A 12,271-nucleotide genomic window follows, 5' to 3' on the forward strand; every position below is an offset into this window, starting at 1 on the left:
GCATTAAATTGTATTAATGGCCTCTACCAGTTTCCAGGATGTTCTTCCCAAACACATGGGCTGGATCAAGGGCTGGCTCTGGGATTTGGGAGCTGATTTTTAAGGGATCTGTCTCAGCCAGAGTTTTCTCCTTTCAGTTCCCTCTCCCTGCCTCAATTTTACAGGTGCTCTGAGCAACACACCTGGCACTTGAGCAGCAAAAAACCTCAGGTCTTAATGTGGCCCTTGAATTCTATTTATAGGTTATTTTTTCAATAACCTCTTTATTTAAGAAGGGCTGTTTGGTGGTTGTTTCAAAACAAAACTTTAAAATTTTCTGTGTTGCTTGCGATGCTCTGTTCCAAATCGAAACTCCACACTTGTATCTCTCTTGTTCATCTGAGCACTTCAGGCTGATAAATTCCTAATTTCTCCCAGCTCACTGCAAAGCCATTTTTCTTTGCCAACTATGAAATTACAGCAGCTTAAAGAACCAAATCCACCCCTCAGGTGTGCTTGTGATTCCGAGTGATTTGGTGATTGAAGTTGCTCCTGAACTGGGGGACATGATTTATCTTTCACACAGGCTGCAGATGGATAATTGGGGACAAGGATTAGGGAGCAGTGTAAGACACAGACAGGAAAATGAGGTGCTTGGGATTTTGGCTTAAAGGAACAAGGGAAAAACACCACCAACTTCTGTGCATTTTTTTTTTTTAGTAGAGAAAATGTTGGTATTATAAATATTTCAGATTCCTCCCAATGATGCCAAAGTTGAAACTCCCAAGGTGGGCAGTGGTTGAGAATAGTTCAGGTGGGAAAAGAGATCTGACTTCCTCAGAAGGAGAAGGGTGGGGTAAAATCCATCTCAGGGAAAAGACTGTGCTGCTGGGTTTTGCTGGGACAGGGGGACCTGTGGTCTGTGGAATTCAGTGTCAGACCCTGAAGGTGAAACCCTTGAGGTGCCCTGGCCACATCCAAGCTCCTTATGTCCTTTTTTCTTTTTTTTCCCCTGATTTTCAGTGATGGTTTCCTGTGGGGCAGAGCAGCTGCTGTTTGCAGTGGAGGAGGGAGCAGTCTGGGGGGAGAGCCCAGTGCCACCAGTGGTGGGGGACACTGGGACACTGTTTTGTCTGTCTGTCTTGTGGGGAGCTGAACAGACAACCATGGGATCATCAGGTCTGGAAAATTTCTCTCAGGTCATCCAGTCCAACCATGCTGAGGCCAGCACTGCCCATGTCCCCAAGTGCCACATCCACAGGGCTTTTAAATCCCTGCAGGGATGGAAAAACCCATTCTGGGAAGAAATTTTCCCCTAAATATCCAATCCAAGCCTCCCTGGCCCAGCCTGGGGCCGTTCCCTCTGCTCCTGTCCCTGTGCCCTGGAGCAGAGCCCGACCCCCCTGGCTGTGCCCTCCTGGCAGGAGCTGTGCAGAGCCACAAGGGCCCCCTGAGCCTCCTTTGCTCCAGGCTGAGCCCCTGCCCAGCTCCCTCAGGGATTCTGCAGCCCCTGCCCAGCTCCCTCAGCCTCTCCTGGGGCTCCAGACCCTTCCCCAGCTCCATTCCCTTCCCTGGACATGCTCCAGCCCCTCCATGTCCTTGTCCTGAGGGGCCCAAAAGTGCCCCAGGACAGGGGGACTGGGACAGGCACTGCCCTGCTCCTGCTGCCCCAGCTCTGCTGCAGCTGAAGACCATTTCCAGTGAAGTTAAAAAGCTGAACAATCAAAGCTTTCTCTTCTTTCCCCTCATATTGGATTTCTTCTGCACCTGGGCACAGGGAAATGCCCTTTGCTCTGTGGAATATTTGTGTGTGGGTCACCAGTGAGCAATTCCACATGTTGGATGGCTGAGGGTTTGTGCTGAAGGCAAAGCACTGGCAGCTCTGGGGCAATTGCTGCTGGCTTCACTAACAGGGCTGTGTTTGCTGTCACCAGCTCCCATGAGCTGAGGAACTGGGCTCCTGTTTGGTTTTTCTATTAATTTCCTTAGACTAATGCAAAGTATTAGATCTTCAAGCATCCTCTCCTAATGCAGATTTGCAGCCTCATAAACACCTTCTGCAAGGAAAATAATCAGTGGCTGCAGCTTTGCTCCAGCTCCCAAGTGCTTCTGATTATTGGCTTAATATTTTTTTTTGGACTGGTGTTGCTCAGAGTGAAAAGAGAAAAGAATCAAAAGCCAGGAAGCAGAAGCCCAGAGTTGCTGCTGGAAGGCAGGAGCTCCTCATGGATGGCAGGGAGCTGGCACAGAGGGGTCAGCTGAGTCCTGAACAGAATCCTGAAATGGTTTGGGATGGAAAGGACCTTAAAGCTCATTCAGTGTCACCCCTGCCATGGGCAGGGACACCTCCCACTGTCCCAGGCTGCTCCAAACCCCATCCAACCTGGCCTTGGACACTTCCAATTTCTCTGGGCACCCTGTGCCAGGGCCTGCCCACCCTCCCAGGAAGGAATTCATTCCCAATCTCCCGTCCATCCCTGCCCTCTGGCAGTGGGAGCCGTTCCCTGTGTCCTGTCCCTCCATCCCTTGTCCCCAGTCCCTCTGCAGCTCTCCTGGAGCCCCTCAGGCCCTGCCAGGGGCTCTGAGCTCTCCCTGGATCCTTCTCCTCTCCAGGGGAGCACCCCCAGCTCTCTCAGCCTGGCTCCAGCCCTGCAGCAGCTCTGGGGCTCCTCTGGACCATCCCAAGCACAGGGATGGGAGATCTGTGTGCTGGGAAATTCTGTGGAATGCTGCAGTATCACAGCACATAACTCCAGTGGGGCCTCTGTGCTCCTGTTATTCCTCCTGAAAATGCCCCAACTTGAGATGGAGGTTTGGAAATGGATAAGGGGAGGTTCCAAGAGAGACCTGGGCTGAACCTCACAGGGCACAAAACACCACGAGTTATAAAACCAGATTCCAAGAAAGGCATCTACCCAGAGCTGCTTCTGTCTCTTCCTTTTTAAGTTGCTGCAAGTGCTCTCAAGATGAGAACCAGGCAGAATTTTGAAGAAGCCAATTTATTTGGGTTTTTGCTGTGGCATTCAATTCTGCTTTCTTAGCAGCTGGCTGAGCATTGAAAAAAGAGGTTCTAGGAAATAAGATGCAAAAGTAACAGCAAGGATAGTTGTTATGAAAGGAAAAAAAACCCTTTCTATGCTGTTCTGTGGTGTTTATGATCTAGATAAGATAGAAAAGAGCTTCTAAAGAGTTGGGGCATGGACTTGCTTGTGCTCTGTGCTTCCTCAGGCAGAGTAACCACCAAGAAAAAGCCTCTGAAAGAAGCTGCAAGCGGTGAACTTGAGATTTCTTGAGCTGTTTTACACTTGCAAACATAATGTCTTGTGCTCTGGTGATTCCTTGTCTCTGAGTCAGAAGAGAGACATCTCCATGTCACTGGCACGGGGACAAAGGCCTGGCCTGACAATGTTGGCCTGTGTTCCCCCCTCGCTGACTTTTCAAACAGGGAGGTTCTGTTTAATGGCTCCTTTGTTTGCTTGGTGTGTTTTGGACACTTGAACGATTGGGTGTTGGCAGGAGTTTTGTCTTTTCTCAGTTGTTTTGACAGGGGGGAGAAGCACAGAGAATGTCCATCAATTCCAAAGACAGATTTTACGCTCCGGCCTGGTGGCTCGCTGTCGGGCCTTGCTGAAGATGAGTTTCATGAGGGGAAATTTTTAACAAATTAAACAAATCTGGCAAGCACTGGGTGGTAATCCCCCCCTCCTCTCTCAATATTACTATTCTGCTAAAAAACACGGAGTAAAGCCCCCTCTTTGTGGAAATCCTCCATGTTTTTGGTGCAAGCTGCACTCCTCAGTTTCCATTTCTCAAGCAAAAGCAGAAAGAGCAAAGCTTAATTCTTTCCATGAAGAACCTTAATTCTTTCCACTAAGTTTGCATTTAAGCAGCCTCAAACAAACCTTTGGATAAAAAGCCTTGGGCTCATGCAATGTTAGTTCTGGAGTTTTATCCCAGCAAAGCACAAAAAGAGGTTCTTGAGTTCCCTACCCCAAAGTTTGCTGCCAGAGGCTCCGAGTGCTTCCCACAGGAGGTCCTTTGTTGGGACTCTTTGTTGTCCAACAGAAACACAGAATTATGGAACTGCTCAGGTTGGAAAAGCCCTCTCAGACCAACTTTTAAATGGTCTTTTAACTCTTTCCAGGGATGTCTCCTGCCAGGGCTGGACAAGACTTTTGGGGAAGAAATTTTCCCAATATCCAACCTAAACCTCCCCTGTTCTGAGGCATTTGCCATCTCCTCCAGGCAAAGGCCTGGATGGGGCAGTACCAGTGAACTGCTGGAAATCTGCAGTAAAAAAACCCCAAAAACAACCTCATAAGCAACAACTCCCTGCTCAGCTGAATAAATTATTGAAGATATCTTAGTGCTGGGGATGCTTCTGTGCCTCATGATTGTCTGCTTAGGAGAGAATCATGGTTTTACCCTTTAGATGAGGGCCTGGAGTGACAGGAGAAGAGGGAGTATCTGGAAAATCCCAGAGGGAAGGGTTGGATGGATATTGGGAAGGAATTCCTGGCTGGGAGGGTGGGCAGGCCCTGGCACAGGGGTTCCCAGAGAAGCTGTGGCTGCCCCTGGATCCCTGGCAGTGTCCCAGGATGGGGCTTGGAGCAGCCTGGGACAGTGGAAGTGTCAGGATGAGTGAAACCTGGGCTTGGGGGTCTCAGCACTCATTTTATCAAATGAGCAGAGCCTCTTCTGCTCTGCACGTGCTTTTCTGCTTATTTTTATGGAATAACACTTTAAGTGTGCTCAGCCTCATAGGGAACCTAACTCTACCAGGAATCTGGGACAGTGGAGGAGGAGACAGATGGGACTGGTAGCAAAAAATTAGGTAAAAAATAATCAGTGTTTGGGGTGTGTGTGAGTCTTAGGAACTCCCCAAGTAATTTCTTCAGGTTTTCTCTGTGAATGCCCCTTTATCACTGTTTTAGTTGCCTCTGCTGCTGGTGATTTCTGTCCCAAACCATCAGCCAGTGATTCTGACACTTGGGCTGTGTCTGATCCAAGACAGGATGCAAGTGCCTATAACAGCATTGATGGTTTAGTCTTGGCTGAAATGTGGTAAAGCTCAGCTGTCCAGATGAAGGATATGTGCTGGAGGGAAGGTTTGGGTTTCAAGATGTGATTTTGTGCCCTTAAAACACCGTTAGAACCAGAGAATCACAGATGGTTTGGGTTGGGAGGGATTGCGAAGCCCATCTCAATCCAAGCCCACATTCCACCACCCCAGGTTGTTCCAAGCCCAGCTGGCAGGTGAAGCCCTCAGGTCTCTGATATTGATTTTGATAATATCTCAGATATTGATTATCACTGGGTGCAGAGGAGCCACTGCCCAGGGATTTGCTTTTAGGAGCTCCTGCCACCCTTCCCTGGGCAGGGAAGGTGAAATTCCTCTTTGCAATCCTCTGCAAGATGGACTGTGGGGAACAGCAGGAGCTGGGATGCTGAGGGTACCCAGGGATGTGGAGTCTCTGCTCTGCACCCAACACCCCTCCAGCCATGGGAAACCCTTTAAGGGATGCTCCAACCCAGCTGTAGCAGGAATTTCTGCTCCAGGGCTGCTCCTCCTGCCCTGCAGACCCTCCCAGGAGTGGGAACCATGTCAGAGTGATGCTGGAGTTGTAGCAGCCTGGCTTTGCTCCCTGCAGGCTGGTGGGAAAGCACGTCCCACACGAGGCAGCCTTTGCTGGGAGAGCTGCCTGGGGGAGGAACGTGAGCTCTGCTGCCTGCTGGGGGGGAGAGGCACAAAAAGCAGCTTTTTTTTTGCTGAGTGTTCCTTAAAAACAATCCAGGCTTTGTTGCTGAAGCCACAACAACAGTGGCTTGACTCCTTTCAGTGCAGGGAACTTTAAAAGGGCCATTTCTGCCCAGGCACAGGGCAGCCTCCACCTTTATCTTAGGGGATAAAACAAGCAAAAACCCCTTTCTTTCCCCCAGAAAATACCTTGTGGGGAGGGAGAAGGCTGCAACAAGCAGAAAAAAACATCTAGAGTTGGGGAATTTGGGACACAAACACAGGAACAAACACATTTTTTCCCATTGTAGTGCCAGGCTCTTGTGGTACCACTGGAAGAGAAGTCAGAGGGGATTTAAAACTCCCAAACCTATTTTTTGGGGGAAGGTGGGAGATGAAGCTTTAATGCTTTTCTATGTGGAATGAGATGGTCTTTCAGATCCCAAAGCATTCTGTGATTCCATTATGAGGAACAGGGAATATTTAGATCCTTCCTCACTCCACCTCTAACAAAAGCACAGGCAGCAGCTCCCTGAGCAAAAATAAACCCCCTCATTTGACACTGAAGATATTATTACACAAAATCTGGGCAGCCTGAAGGAAACCTGCTTCCTTTCCTATGGTTTCATGTCTGCTTTTTGTCTGCCCTTTCCAGGCAGAAAGGGTCTGTTCACTCCTGCTAAGTGACCTGGGAAAGGCAGCACTTCTCTGCTGAGCCTCAATTTCCAGGCATCTTCCTTGCACCTCCCCTCTCCGAGGCTCAGAGTTGCTTCATCAGCACAAATCCCCAGACTGACAGAGTCTGAAATGCCTGCTAAATGTCGGCTGGCTCCCCCTGGGCTCTCAGGAGAGCTGGAATCCAGGCCCTGTGCTTGGGGGGGGGGATGCTCAGGGACCTCCCCAGGCAGACAGGATCTCCAGCAGTGCAGATTTTGCAGGGAAAGATTCCAAATCTGGATTCCAGCAGCGAGCACCTCCCTCAGCTGGTGGCAGGGTGTGAGCCTCTGCTGCTGGTCACTCTGGGGCACCTCTGGCTGCAGGGGCCAAAATGTCCCCATCACTCCAGGCCACACCTGTTCCACTCTCCCATTTCTGCCTCCAAACCCCCACACTGAAAGCAGGGTTGGTCTGAAAGTGTTTGGTTGCTGAGAATAAGCACGAACACTGCTCGTGGCACTGCAGGGGACAGCAGGAGGGGGTATTTCCCCTCTGGATTTGTGGTTTCTTTCCCTTTCCCTGGGTAGGATTGAGTTTTCTGGCCTGGCTAATCCAGACATTGGTGGTTTTGCCACCCTCAGCTGCTCCAGTAGTGAGTACATCCCTCTGAGCTCCCCTGGATCACTGCTCTCTTCCAAAGCTCTCTCTGCCTTGGGAGGAGAAGTTCTCCTGCACATCCATCTCCTGATCCTCTGTAAAAGCAGCACTTAAGTGCTTTAATTAAGATTTCCACATCCTCCAGCTCCCATCCTGTCCAACACCAGGCTGGTGCTGTCAGCAGGGGCTCCCTCAGCTGAACTCTCACTGCTGAGGGTGGCCCATGGCAGGAAGGCTCCCACCTGACATGTTTCAGTTTTGGAAGGAGGTTGTTGCTCTGCCCTCCTCACTCTGCACAGCTCCTGAAAGGTGCCTGTGCTCAGCTGGGGCTGGGCTCTTTCTCCAGCAGCACTGACACAGCCAGAGCACACAGCCTCGAGCTGCACCAAGAGAAATTTAGGTTGGATGTTAGGAAAAAGTTTTTTCCAGAAAGGTGATAAAGTTCTGGAATGGTGTTTAAAAAAAGCCTGGATGTGGCACTGGGTGCCAGGGTTTAGTTGAGGTGTTGGGGCTGGGTTGGACTCAATGATCTTGAAGGTCTCTTCCAACTCAGTGATTCTGGGATTCTGGGATTTTGGGATTCTGGGATTCTGGCATTGGTGACTGCTGGAGGTTTATTCTGAACACAGGATGGTCCAACCTGGCCTTGGGCACTGCAGGGATCTAGGGGCAGCCACAGCTGCTCTGGGAATTCTATTCCAGGCTCTCCCCACCCTCCCAGGGAACAATTCCTCCCCAATATCCCATCCATCCCTGCCCTGTGGCAGTGGGAGCCATTTCTTCCTCAGCCATCTTTTCTGATTCTCTGCTTTAGGGGACACAGGAAACCTGGAATCGATTCCTGCTGCTTCTCTTAGAAATACAGTGAAGGTCTCCTTCTCTCTGTTTCTCCTCTCTCTCTTCTCTCAATCTCTCTCTTCAGATTGATTTCTAAAGATTTTAAGTTTTCCACATTCTCAGAGCCTTCTGTTGCTCTCCTACAGCATTTCCAGCTGTAAGAATTTGCCCAGTGCTGTTGAACCTCTGATCCTTTGTCCCCTTTTCCCTGTTCCAAGCTACCACTTCTCTGCCTTGCTTTTCTTTAAAAGCTGACCTGCAGAACTAAAAGCCCCTTTTGAACATCTCCTCCTTCCAGCCCTGGCTCTCCCAGCACAGAATAACATGAAAACAAACTTTTTGAGGGGAGATCAAACACAGATTCCATGCTTGGAAGCCAACAAGCTTCTTTGATTTTTTCCTTTTTTCCTTTTTTTTTTTTTTTTTTTTTTTTAAATCATGCTCACAGAAAGTTTGGCAAAAGAAATGTTCCTGTGCCTCGAGGAGCCATCTTGTGTTCTAAAACAGAGGGTAGAGGAGAGGTGGCCTCTAATTTTACCAGTCTAGGACCTGGGTCAGGTGCTGTGGATCAGAGCAGCATCACCTTCCCAACGGAATCTCCAGTTTCAGGATTTATGGGTGGCTCACCATGGGTGAGGCTGCCTGACAGTGGGGAGTGCTTTTGCAGTTAAATTATCATTTTATCATGGAATTATAGAACAATTTGGGTTGGACAGCCTTCAGTCAGCTGGGAGGGTGGCCCTGAAGGGGCCCCTGTGAGGGATGTCCCAGGGGATGGGAAGAGTCTTTTTCTCACTCCTGAGGAGGTGGTTCTTGCTTGTGAGAAGAAAATCAGCTGGGTTGGGTTGAGTTGGAGGTGAGGGAGTTTCAAACCATAGGATGGCTTTGGTTGGAAGGAAATTTGAAGATCACAGAATCCCAGAATGAATTAGGTTGGAAAAGCCCTCCCAGAGCAGAGTCCAAGCTGTGCCTGATGCCCACCCTGGCACTCAGGAAGGCCTGGACACCTCCAGGGATGGGCACTCCAACCCTCCCTGGGCAGTTCCAGTGCCTGAGCCCCCTTTCCATGGGGGAATTCCTGCTGTGCCCACCCTGAGCTGCCCTGGCCCAGCCTGGGGCCGTTCCCTCTGCTCCTGTCCCTGTTCCCTGGAGCAGAGCCCAACCCCCCCGGCTGTGCCCTCCTGGCAGGAGCTGTGCAGAGCCACAAGGGCCCCCTGAGCCTCCTCTGCTCCAGGCTGAGCCCCTGCCCGGCTCCCTCAGGGATTCTGCAGCCCCTGCCCGGCTCCCTCAGGGATTCTGCAGCCCCTGCCCGGCTCCCTCAGGGATTCTGCAGCCCCTGCCCAGCTCCCTCAGCCTCTCCTGGGGCTCCAGACCCTCTCCCAGCCCTTTTCCCTTCCCTGGACACGCTCCAGCCCCTCAGGGTCAGTTTTGTCCTGAGGGACCCCAAACTGGCCACAGCCCTGGAGGTGTGCCCTCCCCAGAGCCCAGCACAGGGGCACAATCCCTTCCCTGCTCCTGCTGCCACCCAACTCTGCCACAGCCCAGGTGCCAATGGCCTCTTGGCCACCTGGGCACCCCTGGCTGGTGCTCAGATCACGCAGTTCAAGCCCCAGTTTAGATCTTTTACCCTGTTGTCCTCCCTGTGCTGAGACTGAACACTCAGCCTGCACGCAGTGCTGGGAGATCTGAGCCCAGCTGGCAGAAGGAGCCATCCCTCACCCCTTGGAGGAGGAAAACCACTTTTGCTCATGCCTGACACACAGCACCTCATGGGCACCTGCTTGGTGTGGACAGAGCAGAGGGGTTGTTGGGGCTTGTTCCAAACCAGTGATGATGGCTTTGGTTTTGTTGTAATTTTTGGCTTTGTTATGTTGTAACTTTTGGCTTTCTTGTGTTGTAATTTTTGGTTTTGCTGTGTTGAAGGTGCCTCGTCACCAGACATGGAGTCCAGCTACGGGGGAGGCCTGCTGGACATGGTGAAGGGAGGAGCAGGGAGGCTCTTCAGCAACCTGAAGGACAACCTGAAGGACACCCTGAAGGACACCTCCTCCAAGGTCATGCAGTCTGTGGCCAGGTACAGTGCACCTGAAGCAGGAAAAACCAGGAGCTGCTGGTCCCACTGAGTGAGCACAGCACAGCTCGCAGGGAGTGAGGAAAGGGGAAAATCCCAAATAATTTCTTTGGTTCTGTCTCATAATTGGGGTTTGGCCTCAAGGAAGTGGGGAAAACCCAAGTAAAACAATGTGAGCTCATAGTGAGCATCAGCACCCTGAAATCTGGGAAATGCCAGTGAAAGTGGAGCCCCTGGTCTCCGGTTCCTGGAGGATTCCCTGTGGGATCTTTCCAGTGAACCACCACTTGAATATTTATTTTGTCACTGGTGTTGATGCCTCTCTCTGCTGTGCTTGCTGATGTTCCCATCCCTAAATCCACCTTGGCATGGAAGAGAGGCTGAGGTGACTTTGCTTTGAGGACTCTCCTGGTGTTGTCCCCCTCCATGGAATTGGGGGCTACAGGAAATTAAGGAAATTTAATGCAAGACCCCGGAGGGTATGAGGGATCTGCAAAGTGCAAACTGCTGGAGATTTCTCTTGGAAACTGGCACTAAAAATTAATGACAAAAGGGAAAAGGGACCTTTCTTACCGGTTTTGTATCCAGTTAATTGCTTGTGGAGAGGGGGAGGCTGGGTCACTGTCTGCATCTCAAGAATTAATTTTAAGATGATTTTTCCTTGTGTGATAAGTAGATTTTTTTCTGGGCAAACACTCCTAACGTGCTGCTGAAGTGCCTAAATTCCGTCCCCTGCTTTGTCTCTTAGTTACACCAAGGGAGAGCTGGATATTTCCTACATTACCTCAAGGATCATAGGTAAGCACTGTGGAGAAACACAACCTGTAGCGGAATCCCAAAGCCCAGAATTCCACCCAGCCCACTGATGCTGGCCTCTCCTTGCTTTGGCAGTGATGTCTTTTCCTGCTGAGGGCGTGGAGCTGGGGTTCAGGAACCACATTGAGGATGTCAGGACGTTCCTGGACTCCAGGCACCCCGACCACTACACGGTGTTCAACTTGTCACCCAAATATTATCGCAGTGCCAAGTTCCACAACAGGGTGAGTGCCTTCCATGGGAGCAAATTCCCCAGGGAAAGGGGCAGCAGCTCCTCTTGGACCCACAATTGAAGGGGATTTAGGAGTTAGAGGTGGGTTCGGGAGTTTTAGCTGGGAGCACAGGGATGAAGGAGCTGGAAAGTTCAGGGATAATGTTCATGTGAGGAGGCTGGGAGAGTGAAAGGCATTGCATGGAGTGGCTGCAGAGAAATAAAGAATAAATCAGAGAATAAACCACTCCTACAGAGTGTTGGAGCTGCTGCAGGGAAAGAATAAAATGAAAAGCTTTTGGAAGAAATTACCAATAGAAGGAGGGAGATGATTTTCTTGCAGTTGGGCTTTAATCAAGCAGGCAAAGGTCAGGATGGAAAGGGGATCTGAGGGGCATTTTGGCTCTTGTGACTTTAAAAAGCCACCTGCACTGCCTGGCCCAGTTTCCCTCTCTAAAACCAGAGCAGCATCAGGGAGCACTGCGAGGCTCTGCTTCATTTATGGCTTTTAGAGGAAATCTCTATGAAATGCTGCTGCTGAAATGCAAGATTAGATTTAATCTTTCTGAAAACTTCCTGTTCTTTCCCTCTCCCACAAGGGAGTGCTGTGTTTTGGTGTTGTGTTCTGGTTTTTTTTTTAGTTTCTAACTTTTTGGTGCCTTCAGCCCAAAAGGCAGCAGCACTTGTCAGGCTTAACTCTCAGTCAGGGTAAATGAATCTAACCTAAGGCTAATTTAGTTTTAATTTGAGGTGTAGCTGAAATTTATCTTCAGTAATTCTGATCACCAGAAACCACTCACTGACACTTAAAGCAAATTTCTCTGTGACCATCAGTAACCAGACTTCAAAAATGAGTAAATGAACAGGGAAGACTAATTAAGAGATATTAAGAGCTCAGAATCTTCAGTCTTGATTGATTTTGGTGCACCACTGATGCTGTTTGTGGGTGGAGAAAAATTTACCTACTTCTGAAAGCCCAGCATTAAAGATCTATTGCTGTGTGAGCTGGCCATAATTCCTGAATCCCTGGAATTTTCTCCCACCCTGCCCAACACTTTAACAAGTGACTTTAATGCCACTCTCAAAGGACAGCTCGGTGCTTTGGAACCATTGCCTTGACTCACACAGGAAGAAAATAAAATGATCTTTTATTAAAATATTGTGGTTTCAGTTTATGGGCTGGGAAGTTCTGATTCCAAGTATTTTTTGTTAGAAAGAAGTGTGAACAACACAAAACATGAAATAATTACCAGGCTGAGCTTTGTACGTCTTGCAGAAATACTAAAGGGCTCTCAAGGAGGTGAAA

General features: G+C 49.8%; 1 protein-coding gene across 1 annotated transcript in view; it reads left to right on the plus strand.

Moving 5' to 3' along the window:
* The window catches only part of DNAJC6 (DnaJ heat shock protein family (Hsp40) member C6), a 42,292-nt gene that overhangs the window by 10,832 nt on the left and 19,189 nt on the right, over positions 1 to 12,271 (plus strand). The window contains 3 exon segments of the mRNA XM_036387508.2: positions 9,791 to 9,941; positions 10,687 to 10,736; positions 10,830 to 10,978. Coding sequence (XP_036243401.1) covers positions 9,791 to 9,941; positions 10,687 to 10,736; positions 10,830 to 10,978 — 350 coding nt within the window.

The sequence above is a fragment of the Molothrus ater genome, chromosome 9 (genome assembly GCF_012460135.2).
Source record: "Molothrus ater isolate BHLD 08-10-18 breed brown headed cowbird chromosome 9, BPBGC_Mater_1.1, whole genome shotgun sequence".
Lineage (NCBI taxonomy): Eukaryota > Metazoa > Chordata > Aves > Passeriformes > Icteridae > Molothrus > Molothrus ater.